The following is a 25,637-nucleotide window of genomic DNA, read 5'->3' as shown; positions in this document are numbered from 1 at the left end:
ACAATTCCCTTGAAACTTAGGAACGGGGGAAAGAAAGAAACACATGCTTGAGTTCCTATAAGGCCTTTCCCTTGTCCTAAACTGGCTTAAGTAGGTCAGCAACAGCAGTCCTAAAAAGAGAGATTTGTTATCAAAGGGAGCATCCAAAAGTTTAGCCTTAATTTCATCAGGCAAAGCTTGAAGACATAGCCAGGAATAACGTCTCATAACTGGACCAAAGGCAGCAGCCCCAGAAGAGGCATCAGCTGCACAATATCTGCACTTTACTGAGTGATGGGCAACTTGAGAAGTGGACCCTAACAAGGAGAAGGCAGAAGCCTTCCCTTCAAATCAGGAAGTTCAGACACCAACTTAGAAACTTGGGAAAGAAGAGCCAAACTATAGCTGGTCATATCATGCTGGTAGTTAATGGCCCTAAATGACATGGTGTGTGGTGGCAGTATAAAGGTCCTTGCCCAACCTTTCCATTGCTCTACTATCCTCATCAGAAGGAAGCAGCTTAGAAGATGGCAGCAACTTAGAGGGTTTGTCAGACTAAACTGATACCACTGAAGGATCAGAGAAAAGGCTCCTACAAAGAAATTTGCAACCCTCGGGTACCTTGCAGAACCTATCAGGCTTTGCAAAAAAAGTATCCAAAAGGGCAGCCAGAATGGGAGGGACAGCTAATGCTTTGGGGGATTGTAGGCGCTCGTACTACCTCATAAATATCACATATCTCGGAACAGGCCCAGTTAAAATATTCCATGATGCAGGCAAGTTTCCTACTACCGAATTCACATCTTCAAAAATCAAATATTTTCATAGACTTCTTCAGAAATCTACTCTCGTTATATTTCCCTTCCAAGTCCCATTAATACAGCCTCACTATTGTAAATCAAGTTTCAGTCCCCATCTATTAAGTAATCATCCCTGCTGAAAACAGATTTCTCCCAAAAGTTACCTAAGCTCTAAAATGGCAGTTTTTGGTGGAATATAAATACATGCCAGAATAATCCTTCTCCCTTGCCAGCAGCAGCTTACTACCACAAATCTAACATGATGGTCTTTTTTCCTGTCCATCACTTTTGGAGCCCATTTATTTATTTACATTTGTTTACCGGAAAGTCCGACTGGGCCAGAAGCCCATTTTCAGTGGAGGCCTAGAGAGAAAAGCTCAACAGAAACACAAGCAATACACAATAATTAGACAGTACAATAGTACACATACAGCAAGATGCAGAAAAATAAGTTATGTACTTACCATAACATTCCATGAGAGTTGTTCATCTCACCTTCATTCTTTACTGATGGGTTCAGAGCAGAGATACAGCCAACTGCAAAGCCTGAGGTCTTCAAATAGCTCGAGGCCAAGTCCCTAACCCATGATGCACCTGGAATTATCTCAGATCTTGTTTGCTGCGTATAACAATACCATAATGTCATTCTTTCACTCCCAAGAGAAAGGAATAGAAGGATTGAGTAACCATGATGGATCCAGCATCTCGGTCATCTATCAGCCCAGGAGTAGGTAAGAGGGAGGGATGTATGAAGGCAAGATGAACAGCTCACATGGAATGTTATGGTAAGTACATAACTTTGTTATGTGAAGTTGTTCAATCTCACCATTCATTCTTTACTGATGGGTAGCATCCCAAGCACCATCAATCTCGGGTGGCTCACGGGAGTGTATTTCTCAGGACCGTGATCTAAATGAGGCCCCCCCGTCCCTGGAGGCCTTGTCAACTTTGTAATGAGTGATAAATGTATGAGATTTTGACCAAGTGGCTGCTGCACAAATGTTATCAATGGGAAGTCTGCCAGAAAAATCAGATGATGCAGAAACTGCTCTGGTTGAGTGAGCTTTAATCTTGTGTTGCAAAGGCATATTGGCAGCTGAATAGGCAAATGTGATGCAATCAGATAACCATTTAGAGTTGTTTTAGCTACTGGTCTCCCCTCCCTGGAGTCTGAAAATGAAACAAAAAGCTGGTTTGATTTTCTGTAAAAAAAAATCTGAGCTGTCTGTGAACATCAAGTTTGTGCAGCATATACTCTAAATTGTTAGAATGGTTGGGGAAGAAGACTGGCAAATCAATAACTTGGTTGAGATTGGTTTCAGTGCAAATGTTGGGCACGAATGAGGGATTTGTTCTAAGTGAGACTCTGTCAGCATGGAATATCAAGTAGGGAGAGCTCTGACACTCTGTGGCAGAAGTAATAGCTACCAGAAAGATGGTCTTCCAAGACAAAAATTTGAGGTGACAAGATGAAGCTGGTTCAAAAGGGGGAAGAATTATGTGGGGAAAAAATAACATTTAGATTCCATGGAGAATAGGGAGATTTCACAGGTGGTCGAATATGAAAAGTCCCTTTGAGAAAGGCTTTGGATAACTTGAGAGACATGATATTCAATCCTTCAAATCCAAGTTGAAAATTAGAAATAGCAGCCAATTGAACCCGAACAGTTGCTGCTGCAGCCTCTTTGTTAAAAATGACAGTCAAGAACTCTAAGATGGAGGCCATAGGGGCTTGGTAAGGATCTATATTTTTTGAGGCCCATATAGAACATTTTTTCCATTTGCTAAGATATAGTTTCTTGGTAGAAGATTTATGAGAAAACAAAAGGATCTGTTTTGTCTCATTGGAAAGGTTATGGAACCTGGCTACGATGGGAACTGGAGCAGCCAAGTTGCGAGCTTCAGGGACTGCAGAGAAGGATAAAGATTCTCCGACGGGTGCGTCAGAAGGTCTGGAACTGGGTCCAGAATCCAAGGATCCTCCTAAAGATGAAGTTGAAGGAAGGGGAACCAAATCTGACGAGGCCAATGAGTGGCTATAAGAATGATGGTCCTTTCCCAGGGTTTTTGCTTTCTGTAGAACCTTGGGTATCAACGGAATTGCTGAAAATGCATAGAGAAGACCCAGAGGCCAATCGTGTAAAAGTGCATCCCTTGCGACTTCGCCCGAAGGGAGAATCCGTACAAAGTAGCTTCTGCATTTCATGTTCATGTGACTGGCAAAGAGGTTGCAGCAAGGCTGGCCCCACCTGCGGAAAATCATGTCCACTACTTCTTTCTTAAGGGACCACTCGTGGGGCAACAAGATTGCCCTGCTCAGTCTGCTATCACATTGGATATCCCTGGGATGTACGTTGCCAACAGAAAGCGCTGGGTGGAAACAGCCCACTGACAAACTCTGAGAGCCTCGCGACAGAGGGTAAGACTTGGTTCCTCCTTGTTTGTTCAAATACCATACCACCAACATGTTGTCCATCTGAATTGCAATCGTACCCAGAGGAAGAGGAAAGTACTGCAATGCCAAAAGTACTGCTCATCTTCAGGACATTTATATGCAACTGTGTTGCTTGATCGGTCCATGTGCCTTGAGCAGTCTTTCCCTGAAAATGCCCCCCCCCCCAACCCTATCACGGAAGCATCCGTGGTCAAGGACCGCTGGAGGGGGTAACACAAATGGGTGGCCTATTGTGACGAAGTGAGGTCAACCACCACTGAAGGTCCTTTTTGCAAGAATTTGTGATCATTATATTGCAAGTCATGGGGAGCTCTTGGTAAGACCATTGAGTGAACAATAGCCATTGTAGAATCCGCTTGTGCATACGAGCTAGTGGTATGGCTAGAATTGCTGCTGCCATCATGCCTAATAAATTTCAGAACTTCCGATGCTGGTGCTTTGTCTTTTGATATCAGAATGCTGACATGTTGACGAAGAAGACAAACATTTTACTGGAAGCCTTAGTGGTGGAGTCCAACTCTGCCCCAATAAAAACGATATGCTGCGATGGTGACAAGGCAGATTTTTCTAAGTTGATTGTAATGCCCAGATGATTGCAGAGTGACAGAGTGGATTCCCTGGCCTGAATGAGTTGATGCCTGCTGGTAGCGGTAAGGAGCCAATCGCATAGGTACTGGAACACCATGAATCCTAGATGTCTCAGGTGAGCCGTGACCACTGCCATGCATTTGGTGAACACTCTGGGGGCTGTAGTGAGGCCAAAGGGCAGGGCTTAAAACTGGTAATGATTGGCTCCCAGCTGGAAGCGCAGGTAATCCCTGGATGGTCTGGCCATTTTTATGTGGTAGTACACATCGAGATCTATCGAGCACATCCAATTGTCTTTCCCTAAGAAGGGAAGTATTGACTGAAGCGTGACTATCCAAAACTTTTCTTTATGTATTGGTTCAGTCTGCTGAGGTCCAATAAGGGTCTCCAGTTCCCCGTCTTCTTTGGAACCAAAAAGAATCTTGAGTAAGTTCCGGATCCTGTCTGGTCTGCTGGGACTGGTTGGATGACTTTTTCTTAGCAATGTTCAGACCTCTATTGTTGCCTGTTCCCTGTAACTGGGTGGAACGTCCGGGATCTTTCTTATGATGGGGGGGGGGGGCAAATGGAATTAAGTACCCTCTGGAAATTATTCTTTGTACCCAGCGGTCTTTTGATATTTTGAGCCAGACGTCTGGGTACAAAGATAAGTGACCCACGACTGCCTCCAGAGCAGAACAGTCGGGCCTCCTCTCAGGAGCACTGGTAGGGCTTCCCAGAGAAGTGATCTGTCGCCCTGGTGTTGCAGACCCCCTCTGCCACGAGGGTGGCATCTTCCATTATTGCCCCCTCCTCTGCCCCTGGAGGGGGGTTCACCATGTGTGTCCTGAAAGGTTCCTTGGGCTTTTCAGAACCACATTTTTCCTCCCCTTTGACCTTTAGGGTAGGCACGGGGTGGAACAACAGACCTCGACGGCAAAGTCTTTCTGTCCTGTTCACACCTGGTTATGGTTTCCTTTACTTTAGGCCCGAAAAAGGATGAGCCATCAAAGGGAGTGTTCACGAAGGACGACTTGAAGGGCTCCGTGAAGGAATACAAGTGCATCCAGGAAGGGCTCCGTGAAGGAATACAAGTGCATCCAGGAATGTCTCCTAAGAGCAACTCTTGTACCCGCTGCCCTACTCGTTCCATCAGCTGCATAAGAGATGAGGTGCATGGATGAGTTGACAATAGAATTTAGGGTAGCAAGCTGGGCAGCAACTTTGTCAGAAGGTCCTGCAGCTACTGTACCATGAAGAGCATCTCCCATCTCCTTAAGGAGATCTCTTTGCAATCTAGTAAAATGGGTTAAATAGTTCAGCGAACGAAGAGCAAAGGTCATTGAACTAAACATGCGATTCCCGTATCTATCCATAATCCTGGAGTCTCTGTTAGGAGGATGGAGAGACGAGGAAGTCTCCGACATTTCCTTTTTGGTGGCTGCCGCCACCACCATGGCATCAACTGGAACACCTTTTGTCAAAAATGATTTGTCAAGGGGGGCAGAAATGTATTTATCAGGCCTCCTAGGGACAGGCTCCATGGTATCCGGAGACACCCATGCCCTTCGTGAGACCAGCTGTATCAGCTCATCGAAGGGCAGACTCACCCAGGAGGTGGAGGGCTGAGACCCGAAAGCCTTCAGGAGAACTGACTCATCCTCAGTAGGTATTTTGGACTGCCAGTCGCCCCTCTGCCCAAGGATCTCAAGTATCTCTGTGAAGGAGATATCCTCAGAGGGGGACCGTGGGGACCCTTCTGACTCATCAAAGTCAGTATCCGATGTTACAGACTCCTGTGGGGACTATAGGCGCTTCTTCTTACACAATCTCTTCCTGGGAACCAAATCAGTGGGAGCTTCTGGTGAGGTCTTGGAAGAGCAGGCGCCACCCAATGGGGCTTCCTGAGGCTCTGGGTCTCTACTCTTGGGCAGGACGTGCAAGGCAGAAGCAGACACAGGCACTCTAGGGGAGAAGGAAGGCAGACCTGAGGTAGAGGATGTCTTAAGAGACATGACTCTAATCATAGCATCGAAAAGCCGAGCTCATCCGAGGCGAGGTCCCGAGAGGCAAAGTCGGTCCGACTGTCCTCCCTGGACCTGACCAGAGAGTGTCAGCTCCTAGAGTCCTCGTTAGGCACAGAGGATGGCAGAGTACACAGAGTCGAAGACACTGGAGCAGGCGTCAGCTACGAGGGTTCCACTAACATCAGGTCTGCCTCCTCCAGCTCCGAAGGACCAGCATGGCTCGGAGGAGGAATAGAGTCGGTGCAATGGTCTTCGGCCCTGAAGCCATTTGGGTCGAAGACGATAACATTTTTGCTAATGCTGGGGCCAATAACAGCTTCTGTACCACACAATCCACATCCAGATCCGAGAGGCTGATAGATGATCGATAGGATCATACCAAAGGTGGTACTGACTGGAGAATTGGACTCTTCTGTGCTTCGGACACCGGTTCCAAGACTGGGGACCAGCTCCGAAAGGTAAAGACTGTCGGCTCAGATGGCAGTGGAGCCGAAGTCGAAGACTTTTGATTACTTGGAGTCTGATGTCTTGGAAGACTTTGAGGACCTGCTGGATCCATCCTGGTCACTCAAAGCTTCCAGAAATGAAGGCTTCAACAAGCCTCTATCGATTAGTTTCCTCTTCCTTTCCTGCAGGACCCTATAGGAGAAGAAATGACAAATGGCACAACTGTCTTGCAAATGCAGAGCCCCTACACAGTAAACAATTAATGTGACTGTCTGTAACACACATTTTTTTACCACACTTTGGGCAATTTTTGAGCCCAGACTTGAAGTGCTTTTCTTGGTCAGCCATTGAGAAAAAAATACTGTGACACAAACTAGGCAGTAATTGACTACAAGAAGTCTTAAAATCAGGTGCGCACACACAGCAGAATGCAGTTCAAAAAAAAAAAAAAAAAAAAATTATATATATATATATATATATATATATATATATACACACACACACACACACACATAAATATGACAGTAAACGCTTTTACTGTCACACAATTGTCTAACAATATAAGCAGACTATACACAAACCAAAAAGGAGATAGCTGCTAAGAAAACACACTAAATATAAACTATGCAATACAGATAATTACTGTTCACACAAGAAGAAAATTGTAACAGTAATTATAAATTCTAAGCCTTTCCTAAACCACTGAAGGCTAAGCTACTAAACAGGAAAAACTCTACACACTAAATTTTGATATAAACAATGTGATAAAGGTCACTTACTAAGCACACGCTAAACTAGCAAAAACTTTTAAACTAGGCCTAAAACAAGAGGCCACTAAAAAGCTATATCACACACTAAAGGAAAGGGACTAAATAGCAGAATACACACAATAAAGCTATAAGAGCTTTGTAATCTATCTAAATACAACTACTATTTAAATTCTGACTAAAGAAAAAAACAGTATACTGACCCAAGCTAAATTCAGAACCTCTGATCTATTGCAGCGGCAAACTAGATCTGGGGCAATTCCAGGTGCATCATGGGATATGGACTTGGTCTTGAGATATTTGAAGACCTCGAGCTTTGCAATTGGCTGTATCGGAGCCGAGGGATCTCCAAACCCACCAGTAAAGAATGAACGGCGAGACTGAACAACTTCACATTTATTATTCTTAAAATATTTTGTAATACTTTGGAGCTTTTTTCTCAGACTTCCACTGAAAATGGGCTCCTAGTACTACCTAATCAGACTTTCCCAGTAATCAAATGTCAATAAATAAAAATGTCCTCAGCTAGACATGTCTCAGCAGTGACAGACTATAGCAGTTGCCCTGCAGGAACAACTAAATCACATCCACATTTGAAAGACTGCTTGATACAATGGAACCTGTGCTCTGAGAGAGAGCCTTACAAGACTATCTGCAAATATATAGAGCTGAGTATATTTTTGTATGGTTCTGTATTATAGAGCTAAATTGTTGCTTAGATATCTGCTTTCTTACTGTTCTGCAAATATACAGAGATCAGTATATATTTTTCTGGTTTTATAATTTGCACTGTGATTCCTCACATCTCTGTTGAAACTGTCTTCCCCACCCCCCCTCATTTTCTGCCTTGTCTTCAGCTGATATAACCAGTTTTTATAGCTTGTGTGTTGCTTAACTCCAGGTTCCCTTAATTTTGACCTGTTAATAACAGCCTGCATTTAAATTGGAACCTGAGCACTGAGAGAGAGCCTTGCAAGACTATCTGCAAATATATAGAGCTGAGTATATTTTTCTGTATTATTCTGTATTATAGAACTAAATTGTTGCTTAGATATCTGTTGTCTTACTGTTCTGCAAATATACAGAGATCAGTATATATTTTTCTGGTTTTATAATTTGCACTGTGATTCCTCACATCTCTGTTGAAACTGTCTTCCTCAACCCTCCCCCCTCATTTTCTGCCTTGTCTTCAGCTGATATAACCGGTTTTTATAGCTTGTTGTTGCTTAACTCCAGGTTTCCCTAATTTTGACCTGTTAATAACAGCCTGCATTTAAATTGGAACCTGTGCACTGAGAGAGAGCCTTACAAGACTATCTGCAAATATATAGAGCTGAGTATATTTTTCTGTATTATTCTGTATTATAGAGCTAAATCGTTGCTTAGATATCTGTTGTCTTACTGTTCTACAAATATACAGAGATCAGTATATATTTTTCTGGTTTATAATTTGCACTGCGATTCCTCACATCTTTGTTGAAACTGTCTTCCACACCCCCCCTCCCTGTTCTTGGTTGTAGATTAAATTTGGTGGCCGTTGTAGTGCCCGCCCCACTGTAGATTTGATCTAGGACACTCCCCCAGAACCATCTCTTTACCGCATTCTACCTAATAAACCCTTTCTGCACTTGCTTTTAGTCCTTTTTAATTTAATTACATTTTTTCAAACTGTGTGTGGACTAATATTGCTACATACTCAAGTGTGCCAACTTGCACTGCATGTGAATTGTTTTTACTACTGTTTTTACTATTTTTCTGAGAAAAAAAATTGTAAGCCTGTTTCCTACCTTTCCTGTAATTAGTGTTCCAGATACAGATTTGCTGTATCCAGGACTGTTTGTAAACTTCTGAGCCCCCCCAAGCCTTTCTGTGTTGGAGGGAAGCCTTCTAGCTTATCAGTGGGAGTGGTAAGCATTAGGTAACCTGTCTACCACGTAAGGAGTGGTTCTGGCCCAGAATTTGTAGTTACTGGCTGTTTGGGCGGTCTTCCATCTCTCTCAACTTTCTGATTTGAAGGCCTGCATTTGCACTTGTTTCTGTCCTGTAACTCCTGGGCCCATCTCATTTGCTCACTCAAAAAAAAAAAAATAAATAATAAAATCTGCTTTTACTGCATGTGTTTCTTCCTACTTTATTTTGCTTTTGCGTCATCTTAAAAGTACTCAATTGTATTTATTACTGCTTGGTGTAACTCATTCTAAGCCTTTTAGTTTAAGCACTCGAGCTTCAAACCAGTTGTTTTACATTAAGAAGGTTTGTGGTCTGCACTGTAGTGGCAGAACATGTAGCTTACATCCTTCTAAGTTGGGAACTGCTGATTGAGGGCTCAGTGTCTGTTATTCTAAAAGTCTATTAATTCTGGTTTAAGCACTTGGGCTTCAGGCCAGTTATTTTACATTAAGAGGGTTCATGGTCTGCACTCTTGTGGGAGGAGAGGCTGGACTCAGCCCTTCTGAGCTGGGAATTTCTGGTTAAAGGCTTACAGTGCCTGCATATCTGAACTGCTTCTTACTGAAATTGGTACACCTTGTTTGCTGTAGCATAGATCCAGGCCTGCTGAATCTAGCTTTGTTTGTATGCTTGTTGTTTGTTTGCTTGTTATTTCCCCGAAATGCTAATTCCACCTAAAACGCGGCTTTTCAGAGCTTCTGTGGATCCCTAGTAATATCTGCATTACTTACTGTACTTATTTCCTTGTTTCACTTGAAAGAAAGTTACTGTTTGTCGTTTTTGCATTTAAGTTACCTGTAACACATTGCATTTAAGTTACCTGGCACTTGCTCACTAAAGCAATTATATAAGTCAGCACTAAAAAATTAAAAGCACTACACCCTCACAAACTCCCCTTGAGTACCTTGTTCCCCATAGGCCCTTTTTTTCAATTATAAAGGAATTCCCAATACTATTATAGCATGTCCAAAGGTCAGTTGTCAATCTCCTCTTCGGTCCAGCTGGTGAATCTGGGAATCGTGAGGCAATGTTACAACTGCCTCATGTACACAGACAACCCTCTCCTCCTCCCAACAAATTCCAACACATGTGAGAGATGCAATCATATAGCCAAACTGGAGGCTAAGCTCTCTCAACGCAGTACTGGCGTAACTAGTCAGGAGGAGAAGGAAACCACACTCACTACGATTCCAGTCTCACATAGACCTACCACGACAGCAAACCAAACACAAACACACAAAAACATACTCGGAGGCTCTAAACAAAAATCTGCCTAAGCAGCAAAGACCTCCAAAGCAGACACCCAAGCAACCGCTACCCCAAAACAAAAAACATGCAACACATAGCTCACAAAGCCAGTGTGCCGAACAGTGACAGCCCTTAAGGCTAAACAACACACCTGATACACTTGTAATAGGTGACTATCGTCAGGCACACTGACGTCCCACTCACCAGGCTGAACAAGAAGGTCACGGTGATCTGCCTGCCGGGCGCTAGGATCCGCCACATAACACAAGCACTCAGGTCACTCCAAGGGAAGTACAAATATGACTTGGTCATTGTCCATGCTGGTGTGAATGACCTGAGACGTACCTCCCTGGACCACATGAAAAGAGACATAGAGGAGCTCTCTGAGTATGTAGCCCAGGCCGGTATGACCCTGACCTTGAGTAGCATCTTACCCTCACCAAGAATCATGCCACAATATGAAGACAAGATGATCAATTTCAACAACTGGCTTAAGTATTGGTGTCATTCAAAGGGGATCCAATGCCTGTCAGCCTGGGATGACATGCTCGACAAGCCACGATGCTTCGCAAGGGACGGCTTGCAGCTGTCACCCCTGGGCTTTCGGATATTGGCAAAGGCTCTTGCTTCCCCCACAGTGCCTTTTTTAGGCAAGGCTCAAAAGACAAACCCACCTCCATAGGTATCACAAGGGATAAGAAACTAAGAGTAATGCTACTCAACGCCAGAAGTCTAAACCTCAAGATGCATACACTTAAAACTCTCCTTAGCATGGAGAACATCGATATCTGTGCAGTAACAGAAACCTGGTTCAAGACTCCTGAGAGCACCCCAACACTACCAGGTTATACCACATACCATGCTTTTCGGCCCCAAAACTTGGACTGAACCACAAAAGGAGGGGGAGTATCAATATTCGTCAAAGATACCCACACCTCCAGGTTGGTGGCAAAGCACGAAGCATCAGAGACTATCCATGTGCAACTAACAGTGGGTAAAACTGCCTTCCAGTTTATAGCCTGCTACAGACCACCCTCCCAAACCCAGGAACCCCACTCGGCCTTCCTGAGAACACTGGAAAATATGAAGGTCTCTCCAAACCCCATTACATTGGGCGACTTCAACTACCAACACAGACTGGGAGCATTACTCTTGCTCCAACACCCTAGCCCAAAGGTTCCTAGAATTTATAAACTCAAATGCTATGGAACAACTTGTTACCACTCCCACAAGAGGGGAAAACATACTGGACCTGATCATCACCAACATGGGGACTCTATGCTCCAGACCAGAAGTGTATCCCTCACTGCTAAGATCAGACCATAAACTAATCTCACTAGATATTCACATCCCGACCCTACCCCCTGCCCAGAAAACCACAGTGAAAAACTTCTCTAAAGCAAATTTCACACTCCTCAAAACCGAGGTGGAATCCTTCAAAGCCCCCGAGGCTGTGGAAAATACGGCCCAGACCGCAGAATCCTTTATAAATGCATTCTATGAACACCTGCAGGAATGCATGGATCATGCAATCCAAAATAAAACCAAGACCCGATCCGCCAAAGGCAGACATCCTGTCTGGTGGACCCCAGCCATAAACAAACTATACAACTGAAGGAGGAAGCTACCACATGATAGAGCAAAATCCCAAAATGGGAAGTCATCTCTGATCAGTATTAGCAAAAAACTATGGGCACTCATAAAATCATCTAAGGCCAGCTTCGAGAGAAAAATTGCACAGGACACTAAGGATAATCACAAGGCTTTCTTTAGTTATGTTAGGAACCTGGGTGGGAATTCCCAGATATGCTCAGAATTAGTCCAAAATGACAAAAAAATACATCGAACCCACAGACATTGCCAACATCCTAGCTGACAGGTTCAGCGCAAACTCCCCCCCCCCACCAAAAGGGCAAATATCTATCCCAGCAGAGTGCTGCCCCCCTGACATCTCAGATGCTCAGGTAAGAGCTGCCCTTTCCAAAGCAAAAAAACACAGCATCAATGGGACCAGACGGTGTCCCGGGCTGCGTCCTACATGAACTCCAAGAAGAGCTAAACCCAAACATAAAACTACTGTTCAATCTCAGCCTTACTACAGGATATGTACCCAAAGAGTGGCGTACAGCAAGAGTGGTCCCTCTCCACAAAGGTGGTGCCTGAACGGATCCTGGAAACTATCGCCCCATAAGCCTGACTAGCCTGGTCTGCAAAGCTATGGAAAGGATCATCATGGACATCATAAATAAAGATATTGGGGACCTACAGACACTGGATCCTACCCAGTTCGGCTTGGTTAAGGGCAGATCCTGCCTCTTAAACCTGGTTGATTTCTTTGAAACAGTCACCAAGGCCACTGACGAGGGGAAGGTGGTCCACACAGCCTACCTGGACCTCGCAAAAGCCTTCGATACAATACCCCACTCAGGCATTATAGATAAGCTCACCAACTTAAACATAAACCCATATGTCACTAGATGGGTTGCAAACTGGCTCAAGGACAGAACCCACATGGTTAGAATTGCTGGAGCCATGTCAGACTCCAAACCAGTTACAAGTGGTGTCCCACAAGGCTCAGTCCTGGGACCTCTCTTGTTCGGTATATATTTCTCGGAGGTACAGGCCAACACAGAAGGACTGTGGCTGACCAAGTTCGCAGATGACTGCAAACTGGGCGCCATAATCGACTCTCCAGCCGACACAAGCATCCTCCAAAAGGACCTCATAGAAACAGACAACTGGTGCCACAGCCATGGCCTCAAGCTAAACGCCAAAAAGTGTATAGTCATCCCCTTTGGCAAAAACAAAGTGCCCACAAATTACTACATAGGTGGTAATCCATTAAGTACAAAAGAAGTAATTAGGGACCTGGGGACCCAAGTTGATAGCAATCTCTCATTTGACAACCACGTGGCCAAAGTGGTTAGAAAAACATTTTATATAGCCCACCTAATCATGAAGGGATTCACATCTAGATCAGGGAGGTCATCGTGCCTCTTTACTCATCCCTCATCAGGCCCATAATTGAGTACAATGCCCCTTTTGGGATGTACCTTACCAGACACCTGCAGCAACTGGAAAGACCTCAAAAGTACCTCACCAAGAGGATCAAAGGGCTCAAACAGATGCCATATGCTGCCCGGTTAAAGAAACTCCAGCTCTACTCAGTGGCATACCGCCTGCTCAGAGGCGATCTGTGCCTGACGTATAAAGCCATGTCCAACCCGGAATTAATGGACATGCTGCACCTCAGAAAATCCAAATCCCATTGAGCTACGCTCGAGAGACTTGAACCTCAGCACTGAAATAAATAGGACATGCTGGAGGGACAGAATCATAACCCAGAGGCTCCCTTCACTCTGGAATAAAATCCCAGTCCAGGTTAGGCAGAGTCCCTCACTGACTCTCTTCAAGAGGAATCTTGACGAGTGGATGGGAGATCATAGGTTTACCCCGGGTATCACTTCTGTGTCACTGTTAGACAGAGGCACAGTATACTAACCTCGGAAAAGGGCATAGCAAAATTAATTTAAAATGGGTGGTGAAAGCCAATCACACTCTGGCTAGGCTTATAAATGCCCTAGGGCAGATAGCCTAGTATGAACCTATGAACCTATGAAGGGTGACATTACAGAGGTCCTGGATATTCTTCTGGAGGCTCTTGTTCTGGATCCCCTCCGCCTTACTTTTAATTTGTTCCTGCAATGACTCCAGATTTGAGCATGTGGAACTGGCATTCATTGCCAGTGTGACAGAAGTGCAAGATTTCTTACCAAACCTGGCAAGCAATTTGTTTTCCTTATCATTTGGGAAGGTATTCCTGGAAACATTCCCACCCACATTCTGTAGACAGCACTACTGAGTCTATCACTGTGATGTTACAGAGGTATTTATGGGACTCCAGCACCCTATTAAAGCAGTCAGGTTTCCAAGGATGAGGGGGAAGTGAGTCAGAATGCAATGATACCTTTTCAAAACATATCATTCAAGACCACATGCATGGACCACCAATGGTCTAGGGGTAGAACTAGGAAGATTAAGAAGCACTTTATAGTTAGTTTCAGAATTACAGGATTCCCTACATTCCAGAGTTAAAGCTTCCTCCATTCTATGAAGTGTGCTTCCAAAATACAGATCCTGAGGAGAAAAGATAAGAACAGGCAGTCACCTGAACGAGAGTCTTCATATGTCCGAGAGGGGGAGATGTTCCACATAAGCTAATTCCTCCTCATACTCTCAATCTGAGGAATCAATTTCCTGGTTGGAAATGCCCTTTTTTCTTCTAGAGGATATTCTGGCACAGGATTCTTTTGCAGAGTAGGCTGTCTGGTCCTCGAAGTCCTAGACCAGCCTGACCAAGTCCTGTGACGTGACCTGGGATAAAGAGGAAGTGAGCACAGACAGAGAGGGCTGAGACAAATGTGAGTGTTTCTTGGATTTGGATGAAGTAAAGGCCTCATGTTGCAGGCAAGTGGCTGCAACCTCTCTCAGGCTGGCAAAGGCATCCTACCTTACATTAACCAAGAGGAAAACACCCTCACCCAGGTTCAAAAATATTTGGGTGTCGGAAGTTGTGGCCTGCTCTGTGACTTCTGACCCAATGAACATCAGTTTAGTGTCAGACTACGACATACAGGCTTGATTCATGGCGGCCTCTGAAGGGAGTTGCCCCAAAGGGCTCAGGTTTAACAGGCACTGGCCCAGGGGGCTGCAAAGGTACATCATATGTGTTGAGAACATCAACTTTTGTCAAAAGTCAAGACAAAGTAATGTCTCGTGTCTCTGATGTCCATTTCCTTCAGAAGATTATCCTTACTCTTCTTGGTGATTATGACTTAGGGAACCAGAGCATGCCACAACATGAGAGGGCCCTGCCCTAGTGGAAACCATATAATGCTGAAAGGATTTGGCCCTATGTTTTAATGGTTTTAAAATTAAACCTAGAAGAGCATGGGCAGTTAGAAAAGTTGTGCTGTGGCCTAAGCAAAAAGACAAGAAGACTGAAAATCTTTTTGGTGAATTTGCTTCACATTTCACATAAGAAATGCAGTTGTTAACTTTCTTGAACATAAACAAGAGCATTCACAAGAAGCAGAGAAGAAATGCCCCCATGGGGTACTTATGAGGCTTCCTAGTGCTCTAGTAGTTCAGGCTGACCGACAAGACATAAAGTACAGTTTTGTACCTACCATAAATGTAGATGTCCGAACAGGATAGCATCTGCAGTCATAACAAATGGGTTGTCCTGTCGTCAGGCAGCCCTTCGGTCGGCCGGATTCCAAAGTCTGGGTCCGGCTTCGGCTGATGTCGCACTTCACCCGACGTCATCTCTGCTGGTCTTCGGGTATAAAGGCATCAGCCGACGCCATTTTCCTCAGTGTTTCTTGCCCCAGATGCCAGTTGCCCACTTGGAAAGCTAAATTTTGGATAAATGCCAATGTTTCCAAAATAGTAGAAGGCAAACACAAAAATAAGCATGTATGTACATATATACAAACAAATACACCATAAGAGACTCCCCAGCTAGCTATTAGGAGGGTAAATACCCTAGGAGTACCACAGAGGGAAGGAGGGTGGGTAATCCTGACTGCAGATGCTATCCTGTTCGGACATCTACATTTATGGTAGGTACAAAACTGTACTATGTCCTTCAAGGATGCATCTGCAGTCATAACAAATGGGTAGAATACCATAGCCAAACTAGGGAGGAGGAAGAAGAATTATGGTGTAGTTAGGATCCCTTGCAATACAGCAGTGGCAAACCCTGCTCGGGATCTAGAGTATAGAGGTAAATTATAATGCTTGGCAAATGTATGCACGGAGGTCCAAGTAGCCGCCTCAATAATGTCCTTGGTTGCCCCTCCTCGTAAGAAAGCTGTGGTAGTGGCTGTAGCCCTTGTAGAATGAGGTCTTATGTTCTGTGGAATTGGTTTTCCATGGTAGGAGTAACAGAATCTTATGCAATTTCCTATCCATTTGGAGATTGTCTGTTTGGAAATTGCTTTTCCTTCCCTTCCTGTTGCATAGGCTACTAAAAGCTGGTCAGTTTTTCTGTTACCTTTGGTTCTGTCCAGGTAGTAGCGTAACTGTCTATGTACATCCAAGGTATGCAGCAGTCTTTCCCCTGTTCTGTGGATTGGGAAAGAAGGTAGGTAGGTGGATTGCCTGGTTTAAAGACACTCTGGATACCACCTTAGGCATAAATGTAGGATTAGTTCTCATGGACACTCTATCTTGATGGAAGATTAGGAAGGGTTGTACTGCCATTAAGGCCTGTAGTTCGAAACCCTCCTTGCTGAAGTAATTGCCAGTAGGAAAGCAGTTTTCCATGATAGGTGTTGAAGATCTGCTGTTGCTGCTGGTTCAAATGGAGGGAGTGTCAATTTTTCTAGCACAAAGTTCAAGTCCCATGCTGGTAATGGTGGTTTCCTAGGAGGTTTTACATTCTTGATCCCTCTGAGGAACTGCCTGAGAAGAGGATGCGAAAAGACAGGTGGATCAAGCTGTATTCTGCTGAAATAGCTGATGCATGTATCTTGATGGAGGAATAGGACAGGCCTGTATGTAAAAGCTCTGCCAAGTACTCCAGGATGTTAGCAATATCTATGTTCGACACATCTTTTCCTCTTTCAGTACTCCAAATGACAAACCTTTTCCATTTTCCTGCATAGTTCCTTCTTGTTGAAGGTCTGCGGGCTTCAAGGATAATGTCTTTAACCCTTTGGGATAAGTCTGGGTTAGTTGCTGTTATGTGATGTTCCAGGCAGTCAGTTGCAAGGTTTTAGGTTTGGGTGCATGATGTTGTAGTTGTTCTGAGTTAACATCAAAGACATCAGGGGTATTGACCACATTCTCCCCTGAGACATGCTCCTCAGCAATGGATACCAGTGTTGTCTTGGCCAATTCGAGCTATCAGAATTATCCTTGGACGTTCCTCTTTGATTTTCAGTAGTACCTTGTGCATCAAAGGAAGAGGTGGAAATGCATATGCTGTCAGGCCTTTCCAACTGAAGGATAGAGAGTCCACCTTCCATGCAAGTGGGTGGTATGTCCTTGTGCAGAATTTTTTGAGCTGGTGATTGAGTGGGGATGCGAATAGGTCTATTTGTGGCATTCCCATTTCTTTGTGATGGCCTTGAAGATGTCCGGGTGTAGCATCCATTCGTGAGCATCCGAGGTGGTTCTGCTTAACATGTCTGCTAGGGTGTTTTCTTTTCCCGGCACAAATATTGCCTGTAACTGGATGTTGTAGCTCAGAGCCATATTCCAAAGGTCCAGAGTCATCCTGCATAGGGGGTATGAATGAGTGCCTCCCTGTTTGTTGATGTACCACATGACTGTGGTGTTGTCTGTCCTTATCATTAAATGGCCTTCTTTGAGGAATGGTCTGAATTTCTGGATTGCTAGTTTTACTGCCAGCATTTCTTTTTGGTTTATGTGCAGGTGCAGCTGGTCTGTTGTCCACAATCCTTGTATGCATTTGTCCAACATGTGTGCCCCCCAGCCTAGGTCTGAGGCGTCCGTTGTGATGGTTTGGCTTGCTTGAAAGTTGTGGAATGGCAAGCCTGGGTTTGACTGGCATGCTTGAGCCCACCATAGGAACTCTTGTTTCAGGCATGGGATTATTGGAATTTCGGCTTCTAAGCTGTGCCTGTGTTGAGACCATAAATTCTTTAGGTACCACTGTAGCTTTCTCATATGCAGTCTGGCATGGGGTACCAGGATTATGCATGATGCCATAAAGCCCAAGGCCTGCAGTACTTTTCTTGCTGTTAGTTTGTTTTGCTTTGTTAATGCCAAGAAGTAAAGAGGGAGTTGTTCTTGTTTTTCTGCAGTTAGGAATGCCATTTGTTTTACTGTGTCCAATTCCGCACCCAAGAATGTTCTTGTCTGGGATGGTATCAGTCTTGACTTTTTTAAATTGACTGTGTATCCCAGGGCTTGTAGTAAGCAAATGACTCTTTGTAAATCTGTTGTCAGCTTGCTTTTGTTGTCCGCTTGTAACAGGCAGCCGTCCAGGTATGGATAAATTTGGATTCCTGTAGCCTGCAATGGCGATTACTGATGCCAGGCATTTTGTGAATACTCTGGGCGCAGTAGATAAGCCAAAGGGCAATGCTGAGAATTGATAATGCTCTGATCCTGCAAGAAATCTGAGGTATCTTCTGCAATTTGGTCGTATGGGGACGTGCAGGTATGCCTCCTTGAGATCTAGAGTTACCAGCCAACACTCCTTGCCCAGCATGGGAAGAAGTTGCTGTAGGGTCAGCATTTTGAATTTTGGGACAATGATGAATGTGTTTAAGACGGACAGGTCGAGAATAGGTCTCCAATTTTTCTTTTTTCTTGGTACTAGGAAGAGTCTGGAGTAGAATCCTTTGCCCTGTTCTGTTATTGGTACTCTTTCCACAGCTCTCATCTTTGTTAATTGAGCTATCTGCTTTAGAGCTTCTGTTTTTTTGATTTGGAGGTAGGATTGGCATTCCTCTTTTTACTGGTAAGGTGTGGAAGTGAAACCTGTAGCCTTGGTCTATGGTTTGCAAAATCCACTTGTCTTTTGTGATATAGTGCCAATTTTTCGAAAATAAGGCTAACTTTCCGCCTAAAGGTGCTGCTATTTGCTCCCTGGTAGGCGGTGTCAGAGCCAAGTCACTGTGATTGTCCTGTTGCAGTGGCAGTGGTTGTGTCAGTGCCTCGCTGGTTATTGCCTTGCCACTGGCGTCCTCTGTAGGCACCTCCTCTGGATTGATTTCTGCCTCTAGAGTGTCTATTCCTGCCTCTGAGATTTTGAGGAGTCTGGAAAGGACCAATTTTTGGCAGGCCAGTTCCTGCTAAACCTTGGGGGCTGAACCTGTAAGAAATCCTTAACTGTTTGTACAGATTTTGCCTTCTCTTCCATTTTATTCATTACTTGCTGAGCAGGGGTACCAAATAGACTGGCCTTATCCATAGGAGCATCTAACAGCTTTGCTTTAACATGATCCGGCAAGACCTGTTCTTTCAACCATGCATGCCTTCTTATCAATGTGCCAGTCATGGCTAATCTAAATGAAGCCTCCAGTGCATCATAGCCACATTTTAAGGAATGGTTACTAACCTGCTGAATGTTATTCACCATTTCTAAAACATATTTCTTATCTAAGGAGTCATCAGAGGACAGCTTCTTAGTTAACTGATCAAGCATAAACTCTTGGTATTGGATCATATGAAACTGACAGTTTAAAGCTCTAGCTGAGAGAGTAGCAGAGGTGTAAACTTTTTCCCCCATCTCTCTAAGGACCTGGATTCCCTTTCAGAAGGGAGAGGGTTTTTTGCTGAGGTCGAGGCTACTGCCTTAGGCCCCTGGGATATAGTCTCAGGATCTGCAAGTGGGGCCTTGTATAGATGGTGATGAGTGTCTGGCACCCTGTAAAATCTATCTGGTTTGGCAGGGGCTGGAGGTAAAGTATCAGGAGCAGTGCAAACATCATTAAATGCATCATCCACAACTGGCAGAACTGGAGGTATAGCTAAGGGCCTATGTTGTGGTAAGTGCAGAAAGGTCCTAAGCCTTTTTCTTGAATCTGAGTAATCTTGTCCCTGCCATTGGAATTGTTCTCTCATGGCATGTAAGGTTTCTCCAAAGGAAAATTCCTCTGGTGGAGAGGCAGATGGAATGGATTCTTCAGCATCGGAATCTTCATAAGTAGAGGAGCCTCTGGCTGATCTGTAATGTCTGAGTCATCGAAGAATCATCAGAGGACACTGGCTCGGGGCTCTGCTCTAGGTCTCTTTTCTGGAGGCTGAGAGGCCCTGTCTGGGTGAGATTGGGATCCCCTAATTAAGGATATTAAATCCTCTGCCAGAGTAAGCATTTGTGAACTAGAAGTAGGCCTGTGTGAGGGGGGCTTAGCAGGCACTGATTTAACAGTTTTGGCTGCTTTAGCCCTGGCAAAGGCCTTAATAGACATGGCTGCAGGAGGCCTAGCAGCACCACGTGCTGGGGTAGAGACATCCAAAGGGATGGTGTCTGATAATTCACTAGGAACCACAGTAGTAGGCAAAACTTCAGAGGCCGATTCAACTAAGGTAGCAGGAGCCTCAGTAGTAGTCATGGAGTCGGCTGAAGATTGACCCGTTTTCTCGGTTTCGGCCGAAACCGAGACACTCGCGGCTTGCTTAACCGTGGTTTCGGCTGAAACCGCGGACCGCGAGTGTCGGTCTTTTTCTTTGCGTTTTTTAACAATTTGGGTAGTCGGAGGATCCGACGGCATAATGTACGCAAAATCTGAGCCGAAAAACTGTTCAGCAAACTCCGACCGACGCCTAAGCGTTCGTCGGTTGAAGGAAGCACAGGCTAAACAGGCTGCTACGTCGTGGTCTGGGCCTAAGCAAGGTAGGCAGTAAGAGTGGAAATCTTTATGAGGTATTTGTTTCCCACAAGTTAAACAGTTATTTACTTTTTCTGACATCGGCTGAGGCAAGAAAGAGTCCCCAACGGGGTACTTAGCTTTTAGAAGTCTTCGAAGTAGTATTCGGTAGTAGTGATCTCTGGATCTGACTGACCGGCACTTGCGAACAGCTTCTGCTTCGGGCACCACGCGGCAAGAAAGACTGAGGAAAATGGCGTCGGCTGATGCCTTTATACCCGAAGACCAGCAGAGATGACGTCGGGTGAAGTGCGACATCAGCGGCCGGACCCAGACTTTGGAATCCGGCCGACCGAAGGGCTGCCTGACGACAGGACAACCCATTTGTTATGACTGCAGATGCATCCTTGAAGGACATCATTAGAAATGCATTGTGAAGCATCAAAGTACATGGCAAGAAGAAACTGAATATGGATCTGGCTGACACCCTCTCCGCAGCATACACCACCTGGCTAGGGATGATAAAAGACTCTGGTTTTCAGGCTGGCCAAAGGCTTATGTACATCAGGAAGTCCCAATAATAAGTACTGCAACACGGACTTTGAAGAATATCACACATCCCTCTTAAGCAAACCTTCACACAGTTGCTTTCACACACAAAATGTTTTTTGTCACTAGATTATAGCACAAACTACAGCATGGCTTAAGGCACTTCAAAAGTCCTTAACTCTCTTAACACATCATAAAATTCTTCCTGTCTAACATGGTCATTGTGAGTGACCAGCCTCTTATTTGACATTCATACACCAGATGCCCACTCTTGTCTGCTCTTGCCCCCCAGCCACTCTCCCAAGTTTTATTGCTGGTTGATCCTCTTCCAAATGGATTAAAGTTCTGCCTTGCTCCTACTAAACTCCTCCCTTGACAGATTCTCCCTCAGTCTCATCCGCCCTCCCCACTTTGGTATCGCAGGGAAAAAAACTCTGCTGTTGCATCCTTATTCTTCACCCACTTAACTTCTCAGGTGATCCAGTACAACGTGACAGCCACAGTTCACCTAGCAGGAGAGTTCTTAAATATGTCAAACCAGTGCCATACATGTGTCCATCTTAAATGTGTGATTATAAGAAATTGAGATTGGCAGGAAAATAAAGCATCCTCTGAGCTGGCCATACCAATCTGCTGTCAAAGCACTGGTACATGTGGTTGGTTGTGAGCATAAATAAACCAGCCTTTGAATTTGTACCTTCAGTGATATGTCAACACAAAGCATATAAAATTATACTGTTACTTACATTGTAACATATCTTAATATATTTATTATAATAACCGACACTAACATTTGTATCTGATCTCTATACACAACTTATTCACTACTAACTTGTACTGTCTTTCACATATTCTGAAGTTTTACTCCCCACAACTCAAATGAAACTGGGTCCCTCTCAGTCTGACCTATCGCATCATCAAACAAAAAAAGCAAAGATAATATTTACTGCAGATATTTAGATTTTGTCATATACAACTATTTGACAAGCACCACATTTCACATGGGAAGGTGCTTAGGATATCCTGAAACCCTGTCGAATAAGGATTTTTTCTCAGCAAACACATGCAGTTTTCAAAGATACTTTTTCTTACCTGATGCAGTCATCTGTGCTAGGAAGAGAAGATACAGGGATGTAGCATCTACTTGTAAGTGCCCCCACTGATCATCTCCTACCACTGTGGCACACGTCTTGGTGTTGTACTTGGCATGGAGAGCATCATTTGTACTCTGGCTGTACTTAAAGTTTTCCACCTTCTCTACCTGTAGGACAGCAACGTATTTCCTGTTAGTTAACTCCCAACAATGAAACTACTACATTCATGCAAAGAAGATTAATACATATACAGTATATTACACAGACTAGTAAACAACACATTATGTGGGGATTTTAAGGTTGTGACAAATAGTTCTGTAAAAGACTGTCACTTGATCAAGGACGAAGAGTACCCAAGCAAGGGGTATTATGGACCCAAGTACAAGACTGAAATTAGCAAAATGTTTAGGAGAGGTTACAACCTGTACAGAATTGCTTTATAGACTATCAAATGAAGTAATGAAGTTAAAAATGCTGGATCACGGAGTTCATACCTCTCAACCTCTTCAAGCAAGAAATCTGGACAAAGCCATAAATAATGGAGGACAAAGGCACAAAAAAATGGAAAACTTCTTAAATACTGTTCTTACAAACTTCAAAAGTACATGGAATACAGTACAATTGTGCACATTTATCATAAATGTAGATGTTGAGTGTATTCACTGTTGCAGGCATCACATTTGGGTTATCCTGTCAGGGGTAGCCCTCAGGTCGGCCCGAATACCAGAGGCTGTGTTTTTCTGCATCGGTTGCTGTCGCTACAGGACTGACGTCAGGTCGTCAGTGGTATAAAATCAGGCAGCCGACACCATTACATCAATTTTTCTTGCCCTGTCAGGAGCCCCCAATAGGGAGCAAGGTTATGGTGGAAGAACACCACCTGTAGAAAGTAAATACCAAAAATTCCCTGTAAGGAGAGAGGAAGAGAGAGAGCACGAGAGAGAGAGAGAGGCAAGGGGGATGGAGGGTGGGAAACCAGGACAGCAACAGTGAATACACTCTAACATCTACATTTATGGAAAGTGTACTCAACTGTACTATGTTCTTTGTGTTTCACTGTCGCAGTCAATACACTTGGGTTGATTCCCAAAGCTGAATAAAAGGGTGGAGGCAGTCAAAAAGACTGTGGGCTGGCTAGGATGCCCTGCAAGACTGCGGTGGCAAATCCTGCCCTGGATTTGGAGAAGATACGCAGGTGGTAATGCTTGGTATGAACAGAAGTCCATGTTGCAGCCTCCAGAAAATCCCTGGTGGGGACCCCTCTGAGAAAAACTGCAGAGGTGGAGGTTGCCCTGGTGGAATGCATCCCGACTACCTTTGGGGGTGGTTTCCCATGCTGTTTGTAGTAAAAATGGATGCAGTTTCTTTACATTTGGAGATTGTTTGGATATGGCCATGCCCTCTGCTCCTGCTGTGAAGCTAACTAGAATTGGTCAGTTTTTCTAAAAGATTTAGTCCAATCCAGATAGAATCTGAGCAGTCTGTGCACATCTAGAGAGTGCACAGTCCTTTTCCCCTTATTTTCTGGATTAGGGAAAAAGGTGGGCAAATGAATGGATTGGCTGAGAGCCACACTGGACACCACTTTAGGCATGAAGGATGGGTTAGTCCTGAGGGAGACCCTGTCAGCATGGGAAATGATGAAGGGCTCTACAGCCATGTGTGCCTGTAGCTCTAAAACTCTTCTAGCTGAAGTGATGGCCAGAAGCAAGGCTGTTTTCCAAGAGAGGAATTTTAACTCTGCTGAACCTGAAGGCTCAAATGGGGGTAGGGTGAGTTTTCCAACACAAAGTTAAGGTCCCAGGCTGGGGTAGGAGCTCTTCTGGGTGGCCTTAAGTTGTTAGCCCCACTTAGGAACTGTTTGAGAGAGTGCGAGAAGAGAGGTGGCTCTGTGCTGTAATGAGCAGAGATGTCAGAGGCATGAATTTTAATAGAAGAGAAGGATAGTCCCCCGTGTAGTAGATCTGCTAGGTAATCCAGGATGAGAGGTAGGCTGTTTTGGCTCCCTTAGCCTGGATCCATGTGCAAAACCTTTTCCACTTGTCAGCATAGGATTTTGTAGTGCTGGGGCATCTGGCCTCATGTAGAACTTCCAGGCCTTGTTTGCTTAGGTTGGCAGCTGAAGGAGAGGTCAGGGAATAAGCCAGGCTGCCAGGTTCAGGGTCTGCACTTGTGGATGCATGAATTCTCTATTCTTCTGGGTCAGGAGTGTTGGGATCTGAGGTATGTGCCATGGTGGCAGGGGTGACAGGCTCCACAGCAGTGGGTACCAGTGCTGGCGTGGTCAGTCTGGAGTAATCAAGATTGTCCTTGGTTTTTCCTCCCTTATTTTGAGCAATACCCTTGAAATGAGTGGTAGAGGGGGAAATGCATAGATCGAGAAGTTTACCCATTGGAAGGACGGAGTATCCACTTTCCAGGCCTTGCTGTGAGGTTCCCTGGTGCAGAATTTGCCGAGCTGATGATTGGAGTGGGAGATAAAGAGGTCCATCTTCGAGATGCCCCATTTCTGTGTTACAAGTTTGAAGGTTCTGTGGTGTAGCTGCCACTCGTGTGGGTCTAGAAGGTTTCTGCTCAAAGTTGTCTGCCAGAGAGTTTAGGAAGCCTGGCAGGAATTGTGTTAGCACGTGTATTTGCATGTCTGAAGCAGTGTGCCAAAGGGTCATGGCGAGCTTGCAGAGAGGATAAGAGCTAGCCCCTCCAAGTTTGTTGATATACCACATCACTACGGTGTTGTCTGTTTTGATCACTAGAAGCCCCGGGTAGAGTAGGGATCTGAAAGCTGTCAGAGCATGCTGAACAGCTAGCATCTCTTTTTAGTTCATGTGCAGATGTACTTGATTTGGGCTCCAATGGCCCTGTATGCACCTGGCGTCCAGGTGTGCACCCCAGGCATAGTCTGATGCATCTGTGGTGAGGGTCTGGGCAGGGTGGGGTTGTGGAAAGGGAAGACCCTTGTTGTGGTTGCATGCTGCTGCCCACCACAGAAAATCTTTCCTTAGACAGGATCTCATAGCTATGATAGTTTCCAGATCTTGAGAGTGCTGACACCAAAGGCTTTTTAGGTATCATTGTAGTTTCCTCATATGCAGTCTGGCATATGGAATGAGAAGAATGCAGGAGGCCATGAACCCTAGAGCTTGCAGGATTTTCCTTGTGGATAAAGCACAGTTGTGTACACTTACCATAAATGTAGATGTTCAAGTGTATTCACTGTTGCAGTCATCACATTTGGGTCATCTGCCTGCAGGTAGCCTTCAGCCGGCCTGAATACCAGAGTTTTCAGATTTCTGCGTCGGATGCTGTCACTTTTTCCATGGCATCAGATAGTCAGGGGTATAAAACATGCAGCAGATGCCATTACATCAGTTTTTCTTGCCCCAGATGTCAGGTGCCCCCACAACA

At 44.7% G+C, this 25,637-nt stretch overlaps 1 protein-coding gene across 5 annotated transcripts in view; it reads right to left on the bottom strand.

Moving 5' to 3' along the window:
• The window catches only part of PHKA1 (phosphorylase kinase regulatory subunit alpha 1), a 3,177,076-nt gene that overhangs the window by 2,703,633 nt on the left and 447,806 nt on the right, over positions 1-25,637 (bottom strand). For all 5 annotated transcript variants that reach the window (XM_044057561.1, XM_044057557.1, XM_044057558.1 and 2 more), the window contains exon 5: positions 22,231-22,399. In XM_044057561.1, the coding sequence (XP_043913496.1) occupies positions 22,231-22,399 (169 nt within the window). The remainder of the gene's footprint in view (positions 1-22,230; positions 22,400-25,637) is intronic.

The sequence above is a fragment of the Protopterus annectens genome, chromosome 15.part0 (genome assembly GCF_019279795.1).
Source record: "Protopterus annectens isolate FY-2018-M chromosome 15.part0, PAN1.0, whole genome shotgun sequence".
In the NCBI taxonomy this organism is placed as follows: domain Eukaryota; kingdom Metazoa; phylum Chordata; order Ceratodontiformes; family Protopteridae; genus Protopterus; species Protopterus annectens.
Note: the sequence above shows the minus strand (reverse complement) of the source record. Positions and strands in the feature narration are given on the sequence as shown.